This window comes from Dictyostelium discoideum (genome assembly GCF_000004695.1).
Source record: "Dictyostelium discoideum AX4 chromosome 2 chromosome, whole genome shotgun sequence".
NCBI lineage: Eukaryota > Evosea > Eumycetozoa > Dictyosteliales > Dictyosteliaceae > Dictyostelium > Dictyostelium discoideum.
The window spans coordinates 3,273,712-3,295,289 of record NC_007088.5 but is presented as its reverse complement, the minus strand read 5'-3'; the positions used below and the strand labels follow the sequence as shown (position 1 = coordinate 3,295,289).

At 21.3% G+C, this 21,578-nt stretch overlaps 8 protein-coding genes and 1 pseudogene across 8 annotated transcripts in view; all 9 read left to right on the top strand.

The window, feature by feature from the left end:
* Nucleotides 1–55: 55 nt before the first annotated feature.
* On the top strand, nt 56–2,106 carry aslC-2 (hypothetical protein; the record flags this gene model as incomplete). Its single annotated transcript, XM_639373.1, has 2 exons — nt 56–159; nt 243–2,106. The coding sequence occupies 2 exons, from the start codon at nt 56–58 to the stop codon at nt 2,104–2,106; spliced, it is 1,968 nt and encodes a 655-aa protein (XP_644465.1).
* Nucleotides 2,107–2,387: 281 nt separating this feature from the next.
* aslI-2 (hypothetical protein) lies at nt 2,388–4,408 on the top strand (the record flags this gene model as incomplete). Its single annotated transcript, XM_639372.1, has 2 exons — nt 2,388–2,491; nt 2,554–4,408. The coding sequence occupies 2 exons, from the start codon at nt 2,388–2,390 to the stop codon at nt 4,406–4,408; spliced, it is 1,959 nt and encodes a 652-aa protein (XP_644464.1).
* Nucleotides 4,409–5,000: 592 nt separating this feature from the next.
* On the top strand, nt 5,001–6,537 carry DDB_G0273693 (annotated as a pseudogene; the record flags this gene model as incomplete).
* A 471-nt stretch (nt 6,538–7,008) lies between these two features.
* On the top strand, nt 7,009–9,026 carry aslJ-2 (hypothetical protein; the record flags this gene model as incomplete). The annotated part of the gene is made up of 2 exons (XM_639370.1): nt 7,009–7,112; nt 7,193–9,026. The coding sequence occupies 2 exons, from the start codon at nt 7,009–7,011 to the stop codon at nt 9,024–9,026; spliced, it is 1,938 nt and encodes a 645-aa protein (XP_644462.1).
* Nucleotides 9,027–9,728: 702 nt separating this feature from the next.
* Nucleotides 9,729–11,744, top strand: aslK-2 (hypothetical protein; the record flags this gene model as incomplete). Its single annotated transcript, XM_639369.1, has 2 exons — nt 9,729–9,832; nt 9,914–11,744. 2 exons carry the CDS (start codon nt 9,729–9,731, stop codon nt 11,742–11,744), a joined length of 1,935 nt encoding a protein of 644 aa, XP_644461.1.
* A 2,722-nt stretch (nt 11,745–14,466) lies between these two features.
* Nucleotides 14,467–16,482, top strand: aslL-2 (hypothetical protein; the record flags this gene model as incomplete). The annotated part of the gene is made up of 2 exons (XM_639368.1): nt 14,467–14,570; nt 14,652–16,482. 2 exons carry the CDS (start codon nt 14,467–14,469, stop codon nt 16,480–16,482), a joined length of 1,935 nt encoding a protein of 644 aa, XP_644460.1.
* Nucleotides 16,483–18,442: 1,960 nt separating this feature from the next.
* Nucleotides 18,443–18,808, top strand: DDB_G0273685 (hypothetical protein; the record flags this gene model as incomplete). The annotated part of the gene is made up of 1 exon (XM_639367.1): nt 18,443–18,808. One exon carries the CDS (start codon nt 18,443–18,445, stop codon nt 18,806–18,808), a length of 366 nt encoding a protein of 121 aa, XP_644459.1.
* A 1,015-nt stretch (nt 18,809–19,823) lies between these two features.
* DDB_G0273683 (hypothetical protein) lies at nt 19,824–20,132 on the top strand (the record flags this gene model as incomplete). The annotated part of the gene is made up of 1 exon (XM_639366.1): nt 19,824–20,132. One exon carries the CDS (start codon nt 19,824–19,826, stop codon nt 20,130–20,132), a length of 309 nt encoding a protein of 102 aa, XP_644458.1.
* Nucleotides 20,133–20,170: 38 nt separating this feature from the next.
* The window catches only part of DDB_G0273681 (hypothetical protein), a gene marked incomplete at both ends in the record, with an annotated part of 3,684 nt that continues 2,276 nt past the window's right edge, over nt 20,171–21,578 (top strand). The window contains one exon of the mRNA XM_639365.1: nt 20,171–21,578. This exon is cut by the window's right edge and continues 1,947 nt beyond it. Within this exon, the coding sequence (XP_644457.1) occupies nt 20,171–21,578 (1,408 nt within the window).

The window sequence follows — 21,578 nt, the reverse complement described above, 5'->3', positions numbered from 1 at the left end:
TCCATATTCAATAGTTTTTTTTTTTTTTATTATTATTAATACTTATATTAAAAGAATGTATAGACTAAGCGAACCATTTGATTATTTAAATGATAAAACTTATGCAAATAATGAGCCAGAAGCTTTTTGGGATGAAGTTGCAAAGAAATTAATTAAATGGTAATTATTTGTTTATTTTTTTTTATATATTAATAATTACTAATTAAAATAACAATTTTTTTTTTTAAAATAAAATAAAAAAGGGATAAAATGTATGATAAAGTTTATAGTGGTGATGAAATGTATCCAGATTGGTTTAAAGGTGGTGAATTAAATACATGTTATAATGTTTTAGATAGACAAGTTCAAAATCCATTAAAAAGAGATCAAGATGCTTTAATTTATGAATGTCCATATTTAAAGAAAACTGTTAAATTAACATATTATCAATTATATGAAAAAGTATGTGAATTTTCAAGAGTACTTTTAAATTTAAATATTTCAAAAAATGATAATGTTTTAATTTATATGGCAAATACATTGGAGCCTTTAATTGCAATGTTATCATGTGCTCGTATTGGTGCAACTCATTGCACAATATTCGATGGTTATTCGGTTAAAAGTTTAATAGATAGAATTGAAACAATTACACCAAAATTAATAATTACAACAAACTATGGTATATTAAATGATGAAATCATTACATTTACACCAAATTTAAAAGATGCAATTGAACAATCAACTTTTAAACCAAGTAATGTAATTACTTTATTTAGAAATGATATTACAAGCGAATCAGATTTAAAGAAAGTAAAAGATATACCAACGATACCAAATACATTAAGTTGGTATGATGAAATTAAAAAATTCAAGGAAAATAATCAATCACCATTTTATGAATATGTTCCAGTAGAATCAAGTCATCCATTATACATAATATATACAAGTGGTACAACTGGAAATTCTAAAGCAGTTGTAAGAAGTAATGGTTCACATATGGTTTGTTTGAATTACTTTAACCGATATATTTCAGAAAATAATCAAAGTACAACATTATTGACAACTTCAAGTGTTGGATGGGTATCATTTCATGGTTTCCTATATGGTATGTTGTCATTTGGATCTACATTTGTAATGTATGAAGGTGGTATTATAAAAAATAAACATATTGAAGTTGACCTTTGGAATACCATTGAAAAACATAAAGTAACACATGCATTATCATTGGCAAGCGCTATTAGATACCTTATTAAAACTGATCCTGAAGGAACAATCCTTCGTTCAAAGTATGATTTATCAAATTTAAAAGAAATATGGATTGGTGGTGAACCAATTGAAGAATCAATTTCAGAATACATTGAACAAAAGTTAAAAATAAAATCAACAAGGGGATATGGTCAAACTGAAATTGGTATAACTTATTTATATTGTTTTGGTCATATTAATATCCCATACTACGCAACTGGTTTACCATCAATTTTCATTAGACCATCAATATTTTCAGACGATGGTAAAGAATTAGGTGTTAACGAAATTGGTGAAATCGCATTCAAATTACCAATGCCACCAAGTTTTGCAACTACATTTTATAAAAATGATGAAAAGTTTAAACAATTATTTTCAAAATTTCCAGGTTACTACAATCCTGGTGATTTAGGTTTTAAAGATGAAAATGGATTTTATACAATTGTTTCAAGATCAGATGATCAAATTAAAATCAGTGGTAATAAAGTTCAATTAAATACAATTGAAACATCAATACTAAAACATCCATCAGTTTTAGAATGTTGTTCAATTGGTATTAACGATCCAACTTGTTATAGTGTACCAATAGCCTTATTAGTTTTAAAACAACAACAACAACAGCAACAAGATCAGTCAACTCGACAAATAGATTTAAATAAATTACACTCTGAAATTAATAATATCATTACACAAGATATTGCATCATTAGCAGTCTTAAGAAAAATTGTAATTGTTAATCAATTACCAAAAACAAAAACTGGTAAAATTCCAAGACCAATTATATCAAAGTTTTTAAATGATTCAAATTTTCTATTACCCGATAACATCAGTAATGTTGAAATATTTTATGAAATCAAAGAATTATATACGAAAATTAATTAGTCTTTATAAAAAACAAGTTTTTTTTTTTTAAAACCATTTATTGTTTTTTTTTTTTTATTTGTGTTTAAAATTTTTTTATTTTTTTAATTTTTTTTAAAATCTTGTTTTTTTTATTATTAAACAGCTCAAAAGTGTTTGTAGTTATTTGTTTTTTTTTTTCAACACCCCAATTTTTTTTTTTTTTTTTTTTTTTTTTTCAAATCTTGTTTTATTTTATTTATTATTTTTAATTGTTTTTTATTACAATTATATAAATTATTCATTTAATTTTAACCTAAAATATGTTTAAACTTAGTAATCCTTTTAATTATTTAAATGATTTTAATTATGCAAATTCTTATCCTGAGGCTTTTTGGGATGAAGTTGCAAAAAAGAATGTTTTTTGGTAAGATAATCCATTTTTCTACAAAAAAAAAAATTAAAAACAAAAACTAATATATTTAAAAGGGATAAAATGTATGATAAAGTTTATAGTGGTGATGAAATGTATCCAGATTGGTTTAAAGGTGGTGAATTAAATACATGTTATAATGTTTTAGATATTCAAGTTCAAAATCCATTAAAAAGAGATCAAGACGCTTTAATTTATGAATGTCCATATTTAAAGAAAACTATAAAATTAACATATTATCAATTATATGAAAAAGTATGTGAATTTTCAAGAGTACTTTTAAATTTAAATATTTCAAAAAATGATAATGTTTTAATTTATATGGCAAATACTTTAGAACCATTAATTGCAATGTTATCATGTGCTCGTATTGGTGCAACTCATTGTGTATTATTCGATGGTTATTCAGTTAAAAGTTTAATAGATAGAATTGAAACAATTACACCAAAATTAATAATTACAACAAACTATGGTATTTTTAATGATGAAATTATTACATTTACACCAAATTTAAAAGATGCAATTGAATTATCAACTTTTAAACCAAGTAATGTAATTACTTTATTTAGAAATGATATTACAAGCGAATCAGATTTAAAGAAAGTAAAAGATATACCAACGATACCAAATACATTAAGTTGGTATGATGAAATTAAAAAATTCAAGGAAAATAATCAATCACCATTTTATGAATATGTTCCAGTAGAATCAAGTCATCCACTATATATTATTTATTCAAGTGGTACAACTGGTAATGCTAAAGCAGTTGTAAGAAGTAATGGTCCAAATTTAGTTTGTATGAATTACTTTGACAGATATATTTCAGAAAAATATGAATGTACAACATTATTGACAACTTCAAGTGTCGGATGGGTATCATTTCATGGTTTCCTATATGGTATGTTGTCATTTGGATCTACATTTGTAATGTATGAAGGTGGTATTATTAAAAACAAACATATTGAAGTTGACTTTTGGAATACCATTGAAAAACATAAAGCGACACATACATTATCATTGGCAAACACTATTAGATACTTTATTAAAACTGATCCTGAAGGAACAATTATACGTTCAAAGTATGATTTATCAAATTTAAAAGAAATATGGGTCGGAGGTGAAGTAATTGAAGAATCAATCCCAGAATACATTGAAAAAAAGTTAAAAATAAAACCAACAAGGGGATATGGTCAAACTGAAATTGGTATAGCTTATTTATATTGTTTTGATCATATTAATATCCCATACTACGCAACTGGTTTACCATCAATTTTCATTAGACCATCAATATTTTCAGACGATGGTAAAGAATTAGGTGTTAACGAAATTGGTGAAATCGCATTTAAATTACCAATGCCACCAAGTTTTGCAACTACATTATATAAAAATGATGAAAAGTTTAAACAATTATTTTCAAAATTTCCAGGTTACTACAATCCTGGTGATTTAGGTTTTAAAGATGAAAATGGATTCTATACAATTGTTTCAAGATCAGATGATCAAATTAAAATCAGTGGTAATAAAGTTCAATTAAATACAATTGAAACATCAATACTAAAACATCCATTAGTTTTAGAATGTTGTTCAATTGGTATTAACGATCCAACTTGTTATAGTGTACCAATAGCCTTATTGGTTTTAAAACAACTACAACAACAAGATCAATCAATTCAACAAATTGATTTAAATAAATTACAAAATGAAATAAATTATATAATTAAACAAGATATTGAATCATTAGCGGTCTTAAGAAAAATTGTAATCGTTAATCAATTACCAAAAACAAAAACTGGTAAAATTCCAAGACCAATTATATCAAAGTTTTTAAATGACTCGAATTTTCAATTACCTGATAATGTCAATAACGTTGAAATATTTTATGAAATCAAAGAATTATATATGAAAAATTAATCTTTATAAAAAATTGACAGTTTTTTTTTTAATCATTTATTGTCATTTTTTTTTGTTTTTAAAATTATTTTTAAAAATTCACAAAAAATAATAACATTAGCAAATAAAATAATTATTAAAATTTTATTTATATATCATATTTTGTTTTGTCTTTAAATTTAAATATTCATATATTTTAATTTTTTACTCTACAATAACCAATGTTTTTAGTCATTTTTTTTTTATAATAATTTTCTATAATTTTTTAAAGATATTTTTCCTTTTTTTATTTAATATTGCAGTATTAGTAATCTAAGAAAAATATTTGGAAAGAAAAAAATTGAGATCCAAATGTAAAAATTCCTTTTAATCTGTTTTATCATTAAGAAAAGTTTTATATTTTATATAATAAAAATATTTCTTAATTACAAAACAAATTAAAAGTGTTTGTGGTAATTTGTTTTTTACACCCCAATTACTTTTTTTTTTGGTTATTTTTATTTTTTTTATTTTATTATAATTATAATTTTTAATTTTTTTTTTTAATACAATTATATAAATTATTAATATTTAATTTTAAATTTAATTTTTTTTTTAAATTAATAAAATAAGAATGTTTAAACTTAGTGATCCTTTTAATAATTTAAATGATTTCAATTATGCAAATTCTTTTCCTGAGGCTTTTTGGGATGAAGTTGCAAAAAAGAATGTTTTTTGGTAAGATAATACATTTTTTTCTTTATATAAAAAATATAAACAAAAACTAATATTTTTAAAAGGGATAAAATGTATGATAAAGTTTATAGTGGTGATGAAATGTATCCAGATTGGTTTAAAGGGTGAATTAAATACATGTTATAATTTATATGAAACAAGTCTAAAAATAAAGATAAACAAGTTCAAAATCCATTAAAAAGAGATCAAGATGCATTAATTTATGAATGTCCATATTTAAAGAAAACTGTAAAATTAACATATCATCAATTATATGAAAAAGTATGTGAATTTTCAAGAGTACTTTTAAATTTAAATATTTCAAAAAATGATAATGTTTTAATATATATGGCAAATACGGTTGAAGCACCAATTGCAATTTTATCATGTACTCATAATGGTGCAACTCATTGTGTATTATTCGATGGTTATTCAGTTAAAAGTTTAATAGATAGAATTGAAACAATTACACCAAAATTAATAATTACAACAAACTATGGTATTTTTAATGATGGAATCATTAATTTCATCACAAATTTAAAAGAATCTATTGAATTATCAACTTTTAAACCAAGTAATGTAATTACTTTATTTAGAAATGATATTACAAGCGAATCAGATTTAAAGAAAGTAAAAGATATACCAACGATACCAAATACATTAAGTTGGTATGATGAAAATAAAAAACTTAAAGAAAATAATCAATCACCATTTTATGAATATGTACCAGTAGAATCAAGTCATCCACTATATATTATTTATTCAAGTGGTACAACTGGTAATGCTAAAGCAGTTGTAAGAAGTAATGGTCCAAATTTAGTTTGTATGAATTACTTTAACAGATATATTTCAGAAAAATATGAAAATATAAAATTATTTACATTTTCAAATGTCGGATGGATATCATTTCATGGTTCCCTATAAGGCTTGTTGTCATCTGGATCTACATTTATAATGTATGAAGGTGGTATTATAAAAAACAAATATATTGAAGTTGACTTTTGGAATACCATTGAAAAACATAAAGTGACACATGCATTGTCATTGGCAAGCACTATTAGATACTTTATTAAAACTGATCCTGAAGGAACAATTATACGTTCAAAGTATGGTTTATCAAATTTAAAAGAATTTATGGTTGGAGGTGAAGTAATTGAAGAATCAATCCCAGAATACATTGAAAAAAAGTTTTAAAGCAAAAACAAGATCAATCAACTCAATTGATTTAAATAAATTACAATCTGAAATTAATAATATCATTACACAAGATATTGAATCGTTAGCAGTCTTGAGAAAAATTGTAGTTGTTAATCAATTACCAAAAACCAAAGCTGGTAAAACTCCAAGACCAAAGTTTTTAATGATTCAAATTTTCAATTTCCAGATAATATCATTGACATTGAAATATTTTATGAAATTAAAGAATTATATATGAAAAGTTAAAAATAACTATTTTTAATCATTTATTACTCATTTTTTATTTATTAATTAAAAAAAAAAAAAAAAAAAAAAAAAAAAAAAAAAACAAATTTTGAATCGAATTAATTTACAAAATATATGTTAAATGATATAAAATAGATTCAAATATTGTGAATAAAATTGGAAAATTTTAAAATGATTATAATAATTGGTCAATTAATGAAAATTGTATTTAATAAAAAACTGTTAAATAATAAAACAGTTTAAAGAAGTGTTTGTGGTTATTTTTTGTTTTTTAACACCCCCATTTATTTTTATTTATTTTTTATCTTTTATTTTTTAAAATATATATCATTATTTAAATCTTTTATTTTTTATATATAATTAAATTTTTTAATTTTAATTTATATTATATTTAATTTTAAAATTAATTTTTAAAATTTTTTTTTTTTTTTTTTTATAATTTATTTAATTAATTAAAAATTAATATGTATAAGCTTAGTGATCCTTTTAATTATGTAAATGACAGTAATTATGCAAATTCTTATCCTGAGGATTTTTGGGATGAAGTGGCAAAAAAGCATGTTTTTTGGTAAATATATCTTTTTTTTTTTTCTTTATAAAAAAAGAGATTTTAATATTAAAACAAAAACTAATATTTTTAAAATAAAGGGATAAAATGTATGATAAAGTTTATAGTGGTGATGAAATTTATCCAGATTGGTTTAAAGGTGGTGAATTAAATACATGTTATAATTTATTAGACATTCATACAAAAAATCCTACTAAAAGAGATCAAGATGCAATAATTTATGAATGTCCATTTTTAAAGAAAACTGAGAAATTAACATATTATCAATTATATGAAAAAGTATGTGAATTTTCAAGAGTACTTTTAAATTTAAATGTTTCAAAAAATGATGTTGTTTTAATTTATATGTCAAATACATTAGAACCATTAATTGCAATGTTATCATGTGCTCGTATTGGCGCAACTCATTGTACAATAATCGATGGTTATTCAGTTAAAAGTTTAATAGATAGAATCGAAACAATTACACCAGAATTAATAATTACAACAAACTATGGTATATCAAATGATGAAATCATTACATTTACACCAAATTTAAAAGAAGCAATTGAATTATCAACTTTTAAACCAAGTAATGTAATAACTTTATTTAGAAATGAAGTTTTGGATGAAACAAATTTAAAAAAAGTAAATGATATACCAACGATACCAAATACATTAAGTTGGTATGATGAAATTAAAAAACTTAAAGAAAATAATCAATCACCATTTTATGAATATGTACCAGTAGAATCAAGTCATTCATTATATATACTATATACAAGTGGTACAACTGGTAATGCTAAAGCTGTTGTTAGAAGTAATGGTCCACATTTGGTTAGTATTAGATATTATAGATTCCGTAAAGAATCAGATATACCTCAAATTGTATTTTCATATTCAAATATTGGGTGGGTATCATTTCACGGTTTCTTTTATGGTTTACTATCTGTAGGGAATACATTTGTAATGTATGAAGGTGGTATTATAAATAACAAACATATTGAAGATGATTTATGGAAAACAATTGTAAAACATAAAGTAACACATACATTTCCATCCCCATCTGTATTTAGATACCTTATTAAAACTGATCCTGAAGGAAAAATCATCAGTTCAAAGTATGATTTATCAAATTTAGAAGAAATATGGTGTGGTAGTGAAGTAATTGAAGAATCAATTCCAGAATACATTGAACAAAAGTTAAAAATAAAATGTTTAAGAGTATTTGGTCAAAGTGAAATTGGCATAACTTCATTTATTAGTGTTCATGCTTTAAATATGCCTTATAAAGCCACTGGCATACCATCAATTTTCATAAAACCATCAATACTTTCAGAAGAAGGTAAAGTTTTGAATTCAAATGAAATTGGTTTTGTTGCAATTAAACTACCAATGCCACCAGGTTTTGCAACTACATATTATAAAAATGATGAAAAGTTTAAACAATTATTTTCTAAATTCCCAGGTTATTATAATACCGGTGATTTAGGTTATAAAGATCAAAGAGGATTTTATACAATTGTTTCGAGATCAGATGATCAAATTAAAATCGGTTATAAAAAAGTTCAATTAAATACAATTGAAACGTCAATTTTAAAACACCCATCAGTTTTAGAATGTTGTTCGATTGGTATTTATGATCCAGTTATTCGTAGTGTACCAATTGGTGTATTAGTATTAAAAGAAAATCAATCAATTGATTTAATTAAATTACAAAATGAAATTAATAATATCATTACACAAGATATTGAATCATGTGCAGTCTTAAGAAAAATTTTAATTGTTAACCAATTACCAAAAACAAAAGTTGGTAAAATTCCAAGACTAATTTTGTCAAATTTATTAAATGATTCAAATTATCAACTACCCCATAATGTCAGTGACACTGAAATATTTTATGAAATCAAAGAATTATATATGAAAAATTTATAGTTAGTAAACTTAATTTAAAAATTTGTTTTTATTTTTTGAAAAAAAAATAATAAAAAAAAAAAAATTTGAATTATTTATTTTTTAAATTTAATAAATAAAAAAATAAAAAAATTTAATTATATTTTTTTTTTTTTTATTGGTTTGATAAAAAATAGTGTTTTACCTTTTGATTACATTAGAAGTTTTGTTTTAAAAAAAAGGTTAAAAATTCAAAAAAAATAATAAGGACGGATATAAATTATTGTTTATTTCCTTTAATGCATAAACTGTGATTAATCAATATTAAATAAAAAAAATAATAATAATATAAATATTGTTTGTAATGATTAAAATTTTTTTTTTTTTTAATAAGTTTCAAATGTTGAAAAATCTTTAAAAAAAAAATTAATTTTAATCGTAACAAGCACTTTAAAAAAATATTTACTTATTATTAGCATTTTTAACAAACAACATAAAAATAAAAATTTTAATTAAAATAAATTAAATTAAATTAAAAAACACACTGGGGTGTGTAGAATTTCTAAAATATTTTAGTGGAAATAATTTAATTTATTTTAATTAAAATTTTTTATTTTTAATTATATAAAAATATTATCTAACAAACAATAAGAATTTTTTTTTTTTTTTTTTTTTTTCATTAGAGTTTGTGCACTATTATATTTAATTTTTCATTTTCATTTTATTAAATAATTAATAACAAATATGTATAAACTTAGTGATCCTTTTGATTATTTAAATGATAATAGTTATTCAAAGTCTAATCCAGAAGCTTTTTGGGATGAGGTTGCTAAAAAGAATGTTTTTTGGTAAATATATATCTTTTTTTTTCTTTGTTAAAAAAGAGATATTAAAATTAAAACAAAAACTAAGATTTTTAAAAATAAAAGGGATAAAATGTATGATAAAGTTTATAGTGGCGATGAAATATATCCAGATTGGTTTAAAGGTGGTGAATTAAATACATGTTATAATTTATTAGATATTCATATTAAAAATCCTGCTAAAAGAGATCAAGATGCATTAATTTATGAATGTCCATTTTTAAAGAAAACAATTAAATTAACATATTATCAATTATATGAAAAAGTATGTGAATTTTCAAGAGTACTTTTAAATTTAAATGTTTCAAAAAATGATAATGTTTTAATATTTATGGCAAATACATTAGAACCATTGATTGCAATGTTATCATGTGCTCGTATTGGTGCAACTCAATGTACATTATTCGATGGTTCTTCGGTTAAAAGTTTAATAGATAGAATCGAAACAATTACACCAAAATTAATAATTACAACAAATTATGGTATTTTAAATGACGAAATCATTACATTTACACCAAATTTAAAAGAAGCAATTGAATTATCAACTTTTAAACCAAGTAATGTAATAACTTTATTTAGAAATGAAGTTTTGGATGAAACAAAATTAAAAAAAGTTCAAACTATTCCAACTATTCCAAATACATTAAGTTGGTATGATGAAATTAAAAAATTAAAAGAAAATAATCAATCACCATTTTATGAATATGTACCAGTAGAATCAAGTCATCCATTATATATACTTTATACAAGTGGCACAACTGGTAATACCAAAGCTGTTGTAAGAAGTAATGGTCCGCATATGGTTGGTATTAAATACTATACATTCCGTAAAGAATCAGATATACCTCAAATTGTATTTTCACATACAAATATTGGGTGGGTATCATTTCATGGTTTCTTTTATGGTTTATTATCTGGAGGAAACACCTTGGTAATGTATGAAGGTGGTATTATAAAAAACAAACATATGGAAGATGATTTATGGATAGCTATTGTAAAACATAAAGTAACACATACGTTTCCATCCCCATCTGTATTTAGATACCTTATTAAAACTGATCCTGAAGGAACAATTGTACGTTCTAAGTATGATTTATCAAATTTAAAAGAAATATGGTGTGGTGGTGAAGTAATTGAAGAATCAATTCCAGAATATATTGAACAAAAGTTAAAAATAAAATGTTTAAGAGTATTTGGTCAAAGTGAAATTGGCGTAACTTCATTTATTAGTGTCCATGCTTTAAATATTCCTTATAGAGCCACTGGCGTACCATCAATTTATATTAGACCATCAATACTTTCAGAAGAAGGTGAAGTTTTGAATTCAAATGAAATTGGTTTAGTTGCATTTAAACTACCAATGCCTCCCAGTTTTACAATTACATTTTATAAAAATGATGAAAAGTTTAAACAACTATTTACAAGATTTCCAGGTTACTACGATTCAGGTGATTTAGGTTATAAAGATCAAAGAGGATTTTATACAATTGTTTCAAGATCAGATGATCAAATTAAGATAGGTTTTAATAAAATTCAATTAAATACAATTGACACATCAATTTTAAAACATCCATCAGTTTTAGAATGTTGTTCTATTGGTATTTTAAGTCCAGATTGCCATACTGCACCGATTGGTATATTGGTATTAAAAGAAAATCCATCAATTGATTTAAATAAATTACAAAATGAAATTAATAATATCATCACGCAAGATATTGAATCACTGGCAGTCTTAAAAAAAATAATAGTTATTAACCAATTACCAAAAACAAAAGTTGGTAAAATTCCAAGACAAATTTTATCAAATTTATTAAATGATCCAAACTATCAATTACCAGACGATGTCAATGACTCTGAACTATTTTATAAAATCAAAGAGTTATATATGAAAAATTAATTTTAGCAAAGTTTTTGTAAATTGTTTTTGTTCTAAAAAAAAAAAAAAAAAAAAAGAGTAATAATAATTAAAAAAGAAAATAATTTGGATTATTTTTTTTTAATTTAATAAAAGTAGGAGATATAAAAAATAAATAAAAAATATAAAAAAAAAATAAAAAAATTTAAACTTTTAAATAATATGTTTGAAATTATTTGATTTTTTTTTTTTTTTGACTAAAAATAGTGTTTTACTATGGGACAAAAAGAGTTTTTTTAATCCACCTCCATCCTTATTGTTTTGTTTAAAGGGGTTTTCTCCCGTTGTAATTTAATTAATTTTAAATTAAATTTAATTTTCAAAAAAAAAAAAAAAAAAAAAAAAAAAAAAAAAAAAAAAAAAAAAAAAAAAAAAATATTATTTAATTTTACAAAAAGTTTCATTATAATATTTAAAAACCAAAATATAAAAAAAATGTCACACAAATTCCCCACTTAAAATATTATTATAATTTCAAAAATATTTAATTAAAAAAGAAATATATAATAAATAAGAATAAAATAAAAATAATATAATTTGGTAGTTAAAATGGATTCTAACTTTATCGGTTGAGTTGAAAGAAGTCGCACAAATTTTGTAACTTAAAAAAGAACTAAGGTTTCTATTTCAACCTCTGTTTTTAATTTTTTCCAAAATATTAAAACCGCAATAAGGCTACGACATCAATAAAATTGAAATATTTGCTTATTGTGAATTCTCACACGGTATATTGTGTAACACACACCACCCAGGTTTAACTTCATGAACGCACCGTCAATAGGAATTCACTACAGCAGCGTAGTCAAATTAAATAATAAAATTCACTACGCTACTGTAGTGAAATTTTATGGAAAATTCCCTCCAACAATAATAATTAAAAAAGAAAATAATTTGGATTATTTTTTTTTTAATTTAATAAAAGTAGGAGATATAAAAAATATATAAAAAATATAAAAAAAAAATAAAAAAATTTAAACTTTTAAATAATATGTTTGAAATTATTTGATTTTTTTTTTTTTGATTTTTTTTTTTTAATTATTTTTTTTTTTTGACTAAAAATAGTGTTTTACTATGGGACGAAAAGAGTTTTTTTAATCCACCTCCTTCCTTATTATTTTACATATATCCAAATTATTAATTAATTATCCATATTTTTTGGATTCTATCCTTTTTTTATTTTTTATCACCACTAAAGAGATATTCCTTAAAAAAAAAAAAAAATAGAGAAAATAAGGAAAAATAGATAAATTTTTTTAAATTTTTTTTTCTTAAAAAACTGCAAATAAAAATAAAAACTAGACTGTTTGGTTATTAAAATGAATATTTATTTATATTTTTAAGATTTTTTTTTATTTTTTTTTTTTCAAAAGATATGAAAAAATTTTGATCAGTAAAAAAAAATTTAACAATTTAATTTTAAAAAAATAATTATAAAATCCCAATCTAAGCAATGAGAAAGATATAAAATAATTTGTTTTGTTTTTAATTCAAACAATGAGAAAGATATAAAATGATTCTATTTATATTTAATTTTTTTTTTTTTTTTTTTTTTTTTTTTTTTTTTTTCTTTGGACTCCATTTTATCTAGGCATTTAATTAGACAAAACTTAAATAAAGATAATTACAAAAAATATATGAATGAAAATTTTTAAAACCCTATAGATATTGGGCAGATATGATAATTTCAAACCTTTTTTTAATTTAAAAAAAAAAAAAAAAAAATATCTTGCACGGGAAAAAAAAACCTAGTAAAATGTTAAATTATTTAAAAAAAAATAAAAATTCTTATATTTTAATATTTTTTATTTAAATATTTATTGTACACCCATTATTTTTTATCATTTTATTATAGTTTTTAATAATCTACAATATATTAAACTATAGTTTAATGTTTTAAAAAATGAGAAATTTCAATAGTATTATTTCCTATTAATTGTTGTATATTATTAAATTATAGTTTTATGTTTTAAAAAATGAGAAATTACAATAGTAAAATTTCTCACAATATGGTAAATCAATAAATTTTTTATAATTTAATGACAAATTAATATTCAATTCTAATTAAATAATATAAGATTTTTTCAATTTTTAATTTATTAAAATATATTTTTTTTATGGCCAGATTCTTTTTAATTATTTTATGATAATTTAATAATAAAGTGTGATTAATTATTAATTAGAAATTGATATTAGTTTATTAAAAATTTTATTATATAAAAATATTATCTAACAAACAATAAGAATTTTTTTTTTTTTCATTAGAATTTTTGCACTTTCCCAAAAAATTCTCCATATTATTTTATTTATTTATATTTTTTATTGCGACATTAATTTCTTATTTTTTTTTATTATGAATTATGGTATATGTAAAAAAAAGTAGTAGGAATAAATTTGGAGATTTTAAATAAACCTTTTTCATGTATCTTTTAAATAATCTTAATTGAAATTATTAGTGGACATATTTTTTTTATTTAATTTTATTCATTTCATAATTCTAGTTTACTCACTTTTTGTAATTTAGGATATTCATAATATGAATAATTTTTAATGACGGGTGCAATAAAATTTATTTTTATGTATAAATTTTTTTTTTCCATGATTTAGTATTATTAATTTTTTTTTTCTTTTTTTTTTTTAATATTTCATTTGTATTTTATTATATTTAATTTTTCATTTTCATTTTATTAAATAATTAAAAACAAATATGTATAAACTTAGTGATCCTTTTGATTATTTAAATGATAACAGTTATTCAAATTCTAATCCAGAAGCTTTTTGGGATGAGGTTGCTAAAAAGAATGTTTTTTGGTAAATATATATCTTTTTTTTTCTTTGTTAAAAAAGAGATATTAAAATTAAAACAAAAACTAAGATTTTTAAAAATAAAAGGGAAAAAATGTATGATAAAGTTTATAGTGGCGATGAAATATATCCAGATTGGTTTAAAGGTGGTGAATTAAATACATGTTATAATTTATTAGACATTCATATTAAAAATCCTGCTAAAAGAGATCAAGATGCATTAATTTATGAATGTCCATATTTAAAGAAAACAATTAAATTAACCTATTATCAATTATATGAAAAAGTATGTAAATTTTCAAGAGTTCTTTTAAACTTAAATGTTTCAAAAAATGATAATGTTTTAATATTTATGGCAAATACATTAGAACCATTAATTGCAATGTTATCATGTGCTCGTATTGGTGCAACTCAATGTACATTATTCGATGGTTATTCGGTTAAAAGTTTAATAGATAGAATCGAAACAATTACACCAAAATTAATAATTACAACAAATTATGGTATTTTTAATGACGAAATCATTACATTTACACCAAATTTAAAAGAAGCAATTGAATTATCAACTTTTAAACCAAGTAATGTAATTACTCTATTTAGAAATGAAGTTTTGGATGAAACAAAATTAAAAAAAGTTCAAAATATTCCAACTATTCCAAATACATTAAGTTGGTATGATGAAATTAAAAAATTAAAAGAAAATAATCAATCACCATTTTATGAATATGTACCAGTAGAATCAAGTCATCCATTATATATACTTTATACAAGTGGCACAACTGGTAATACCAAAGCTGTTGTAAGAAGTAATGGTCCGCATATGGTTGGTATTAAATACTATACATTCCGTAAAGAATCAGATATACCTCAAATTGTATTTTCAAATGCAAATATTGGGTGGGTATCATTTCATGGTTTCTTTTATGGTTTATTATCTGGAGGAAACACCTTGGTAATGTATGAAGGTGGTATTATAAAAAACGAACATATAGAAGATGATTTATGGATAGCTATTGTAAAACATAAAGTAACACATACATTTCCATCCCCATCTGTATTTAGATACCTTATTAAAACTGATCCTGAAGGAACAATTGTACGTTCTAAGTATGATTTATCAAATTTAAAAGAAATATGGTGTGGCGGTGAAGTAATTGAAGAATCAATTCCAGAATACATTGAACAAAAGTTAAAAATAAAATGTTTAAGAGTATACGGTCAAAGTGAAATTGGCGTAACTTCATTTATTAGTGTCCATGCTTTAAATATTCCTTATAGAGCCACTGGCGTACCATCAATTTATATTAGACCATCAATACTTTCAGAAGAAGGTGAAGTTTTGAATTCAAATGAAATTGGTTTAGTTGCATTTAAACTACCAATGCCACCCAGTTTTGCAATTACATTTTATAAAAATGATGAAAAGTTTAAACAACTATTTACAAGGTTTCCAGGTTACTATGATTCAGGTGATTTAGGTTATATAGATCAAAGAGGATTTTATACAATTGTTTCAAGATCAGATGATCAAATTAAGATAAGTTGTAATAAAATTCAATTAAATACAATTGACACATCAATTTTAAAACATCCATCAGTTTTAGAATGTTGTTCTATTGGTATTTTAAGTCCAGATTGTCGTACTGCACCGATTGGTATATTGGTATTAAAAGAAAATCCATCAATTGATTTAAATAAATTACAAAATGAAATTAATAATATCATCACGCAAGATATTGAATCACTGGCAGTCTTAAAAAAAATAATAGTTATTAACCAATTACCAAAAACAAAAGTTGGTAAAATTCCAAGACAAATTTTATCAAATTTATTAAATGATCCAAACTATCAATTACCAGACGATGTCAATGACTCTGAACTATTTTATAAAATCAAAGAGTTATATATGAAAAATTAATTTTAGCAAAGTTTTTGTAAATTGTTTTTGTTCTAAAAAAAAAAAAAAAAAAAAAGAGTAATAATAATTAAAAAAGAAAATAATTTGGATTATTTTTTTTTAATTTAATAAAAGTAGGAGATATAAAAAATAAATAAAAAATATAAAAAAAAAATAAAAAAATTTAAACTTTTAAATAATATGTTTGAAATTATTTGATTTTTTTTTTTTTTTGACTAAAAATAGTGTTTTACTATGGGACAAAAAGAGTTTTTTTAATCCACCTCCATCCTTATTGTTTTGTTTAAAGGGGTTTTCTCCCGTTGTAATTTAATTAATTTTAAATTAAATTTAATTTTCAAAAAAAAAAAAAAAAAAAAAAAAAAAAAAAAAAAAAAAAAAAAAAAAAAAAAAATATATTTTAATTTCACAAAAGTTTTCATAATAGATATTAGATACCAGATATTAAAAAAATGTCACACAAAATCACCACATAAAATAATAATATAAATTCAAAAATAATTTAATTAAAAAGAAAATAATAATTAATTAGAATAAAATTAAAATAATATAATATTGTAGTTTAAATTGGATCTAACCCTATCGGCTGAGGTTGAAGTAGTTCGCTCAAATCTGTTAACTATAAAAAGAACTAGGTTTCTAATTCAACCTCAGTAATAAATATATACAAAATAATAAAAACGCGATAGGGCTACGGTCATCAATTAAATTGAATATATTGCTAATGATGAATCTCAACAACAGGATAATGAGGAACAACAACAACAACCACAGGTATCAACATTCAATGAACAGCAACGTCAAATAAGGGAACAGCAGCAGGTAATAGATAAACAAAATCAACTTCTTCAACAACACATTCAATTAATAAATCAACAATCTCAACAACAATTAAATAACCATTCGACACCACCATCATCACCCAACATTACAACACCAATAACTTCAGCAGCAATAACCAATACAATAAAGAAATCATTAGGAAAAACTAACACTGATGACACCGACCACCAGTTGTTACAATTAAAATGAATATTATTTATATTTTTAAGATTTTTTTTATTTTTTTTTTTTCAAAAGATATGAAAAAATTTTGATCAGTAAAAAAAAATTTAACAATTTAATTTTAAAAAAATAATTATAAAAATCCCAATCTAAGCAATGAGAAAGATATAAAATAATTTGTTTTGTTTTTTATTCAAACAATGAGAAAGATATAAAATGATTTTATTTATTTTTAATTTTTTTTTTTTTTTTTTTTTTTTTTTTTTCTTTGGACTCCATTTTATCTAGGCATTTAATTAGACAAAACTTAAATAAAGATAATTACAAAAAATATATGAATGGAAATTTTTAAAACCCTAGAGATATTGGGCAGATATGATAGTTTCAAACCTTTTTTTATTTTAAAAAAAAAAAAAAAAAAATATCTTTACAATAAAAATTGTAAAAAAAAAAATATATATAGTGAAAAAAATCAAAAAAGCACTATTAAAAAGAAGAATTCAATTCACTTAACTTAAAATCAAAATCAAAATAAATATATAATTGAACACTTTTTTAATTAATTTAAAAAAAAAAAAAATTAAAAAAAAAAAAAAAAATACTAGTATACTCACTTACATATATTTATATTTGTAAATTATATCGCAATTATTTTATTCCTTTTCAAATAATTATCAGTGCAAAAAAATAATGATAATAAAAATGAAAAAAAAAATTTACCACATCTTAGTCCCATATTTAACTAGTTTTTAATTAAATTCAACACAACTATGATTTTGAAAAAAAAAAAATAAAAAATAAAAAAAAAAAATGTATTACTTTTTTTTTAAACAATTTTATTTATTTATTTTTATTTATTTTTCTTATTATATATCTCTATAATCTATATTATTTTTTTTTTTTTTTTTTTTTTTCTATATATCTCTAATTTTTTTTTTAAATAACAATAATAATAATGAAAACTGAAAAAGGTGCTTACAAATGTACCCAAAAATTTTGCAGCATGTCTTATGGTTACGCTAGCTCACTCTCAAGACATATTACCAAGAAACATGCAGGTGCTGTAAGAAATAAATCTGCTTCAAATAAACCAATGGTAATGTGCCGCCACTCTGATTGCACTTTCCTCTGCCACACAAAACACCGTCGTAGACATGAAAAGTGTCACAAAAATCTTTGCAAAGACCAAGAATGTCCCGCTTGTACCAATCCAGATCAATTTAAAAGAGGTAGAAAACCTAAACATTTGGTAGATCCTAAAAATTCCATAATTTCCTCTAGACAGTCGAACTACTGTTCAATTCAAAATTTGTTTAAATAAAAAAAATCGAAAAAAAAAAAAAAAAAAAAAAAAAAAAAAAAAAAAAATAATAATAATAATAATATTAAAGATTAAAAATTAAAAAAAAATAAAAATAAACCTGTTTTTTAAAGATGGAAATAACAAAACAAATTAATTTTTTTGAATTTATTATTTTTTATTCAAAATAAAATTTTTTTTTTTTTTTTTTTTTTTTTTTTTTTTCTTGGGTTTTAAGGAAAAAAAAAAAAATAAATAAAAAAAATTTTATTTTTTATTTCGTACAAGTGTTAATTATTATTAAAAAATTAAAAAATTAATGTTTTCAAATCGCTCAATGATCAAAACACGTTAGTACTATTTTTAACCAAAAACCCAAAAACCCAAAAAAAAAAAAAACGAATTATAGTCAAGCAACATGTAATGAAAAATTATAACCATAATTAAAACTCAACAATTAGAAAAAAAAAAAAAAAAGAAAAAAAAAAAAAAAAAAAAAATTATTCTTTACAATAAACACAATAATTTTAAAAAAAAATTTAAATATTTTGGAGTAAAGCGAAAAAAAAAAATACGAATCGTATTATTATTTTAATCTTTCATTAAACAATTAATTTTATTTTTTTTTTTTTTTTTTTATTTTAAAAATGTTTTTTTATTTTGTGATTGGAGGCAAAATAAATTAAAAAAAAAAAAAAATTAAAAAAAAAAAAAATTAAAAAAATATCTTTTGCTTTTAAAAAAAAACGGCAAAATCCATTGATTAAATCCTCAAAACTCAGGAAATCTTACTACAGTGCATTTTCACATAAAAAATGTCCTAGTTAATAAAGAAATTAAATTTGGATAATGTTTTTTTTTTTTTCTTTTCTCTATTTTTTAAAAGATTTTTGAATATTTAAAAAAAAGCTTTTTTTTTTTTTCTTTTTATTTTTGTTTTTTTAAAAATTTAAAAAAAAAAAAAAAGAAAAAGAAAAAGAAAAAAATAATAATAACAATAATAATAAAAAAAAAGAAAAAAAAAAAAAAATTAAATATGAAAGATATAGAAATTTTATTTTGGAAAGTAATTCATAATAAATATTTATTTAATTTAATTTTTCAACATATTCATAAAACCAATTGGATTAAACAACCAACAATAAGTGATCCAACCAATGGATTTATGAGATTAAAATTTAAATATATTACCTCTTTAGAATGGATGATAAAAAATAAACAATATCAACTTTTAATTTGTAAATTAAAATCAAAACAAGAAATGATCGATATTACACAACATGGAATAGAATTATTATTTAAAATTACTGCTTCCACTAAAGATTCAGAAAAAAAATTTTTATAGAATTAATTCAACTTTTATTGGAAAATAGAAAACTACAAATGGAAATTGTTGATTTAACAAAATTGGCATTACATTTCAATGATTATTACCTTACAAATTTATTAATAAATGAACCATTTAATTATTGTATTTATCCATCAGCATTAGAATATGCCATTAAAACTTTAGATGTTCAAATTACAAAATTATTAATAAATTCACCAAATACTATTATTTCAAATGACACAAAATTAAAATCAATGGAATTGGCATTAATGAATGAAAATAATAAATTTGAAATGGTAGAATTCTTATTAAATAATCCTCAACTAATATCATTGCCTGAAAAATCACAACAACTTAATCATCAACACCATCCAACTAAAAAATTAAAACAAGAAAAACCTTTATCATTACCAACCAATCATTTAATTAATTATTATAAAGATACTTTAATAAAAAATAAATTCACTGAAGAAATGATTAATAAAATAAATAATAATATTAATATTAATAATAATAAAAATAATATTAATAATAATAATAATAATAATAATAATAATAATAATAATAATAATAATAATAATAATAATAATAATAATAATAATAATAATAATAATAATAATAATAAACTATTTAATGAAAATGGTAAATTAAAAATTGAAAATTTCCAAAATTATTTAATCTATAATGATGATATTTTAAATGATGGTTTTAAAGACATTATAGTAAAAAATAATGAATTAAAGAATTTTCTACGTGAATATTGTTTTAAGTCATCAAGTTCAAAAATATTTATTTGGATGATGAATAATATAAATCCACAAGAAATTTTTCAAAATGTTTATATTGGTCCAGATTTTTTTAAAAATAGAATAATTGAAGATGATAAATTTGGTAAAATTATGACACCAATTAGATTTGAACAATTTACAAAAGTATATACATCAAACTCATTGGAATCAAATTTAGAAAATGATATTAATGAATTGGATAGATATTTTATTAATATGTTTTACCTATTGGATAGTGAAGACTATAAAACAATTTTAAAATCAGTTTCACCACAATTCCAACAAATCAAACAACTTCCAAAAGAATGGAACCCTTTATTACAAGTTTTATCTTGTTTTTCAAATAAAAGAAAAGTTGATGATGAAAACAATAATGGAAGTGTTTATTTTATAAATGATTTTGAAACTATTACATGGGTTTCAAATTGTATTTCCAATCAAAATGATTATCTTGTTAATAGGATGGCTGAAAGTAATAAAACTATTCAATATGGTAGTTTAGAAATTGCAAAATATGCTCAAGAAACCTTATTTAAAAATAAAAATCACTATTTTGGCTTTACCTATTTACTAAATAAAGCTTTTAAAGAGTGTAATACCCTTGAAATTTCACAAATTCTAGAATTATCAAGTTCTTCAATTAATTATTCAATTATTAATATCAAATCATTCT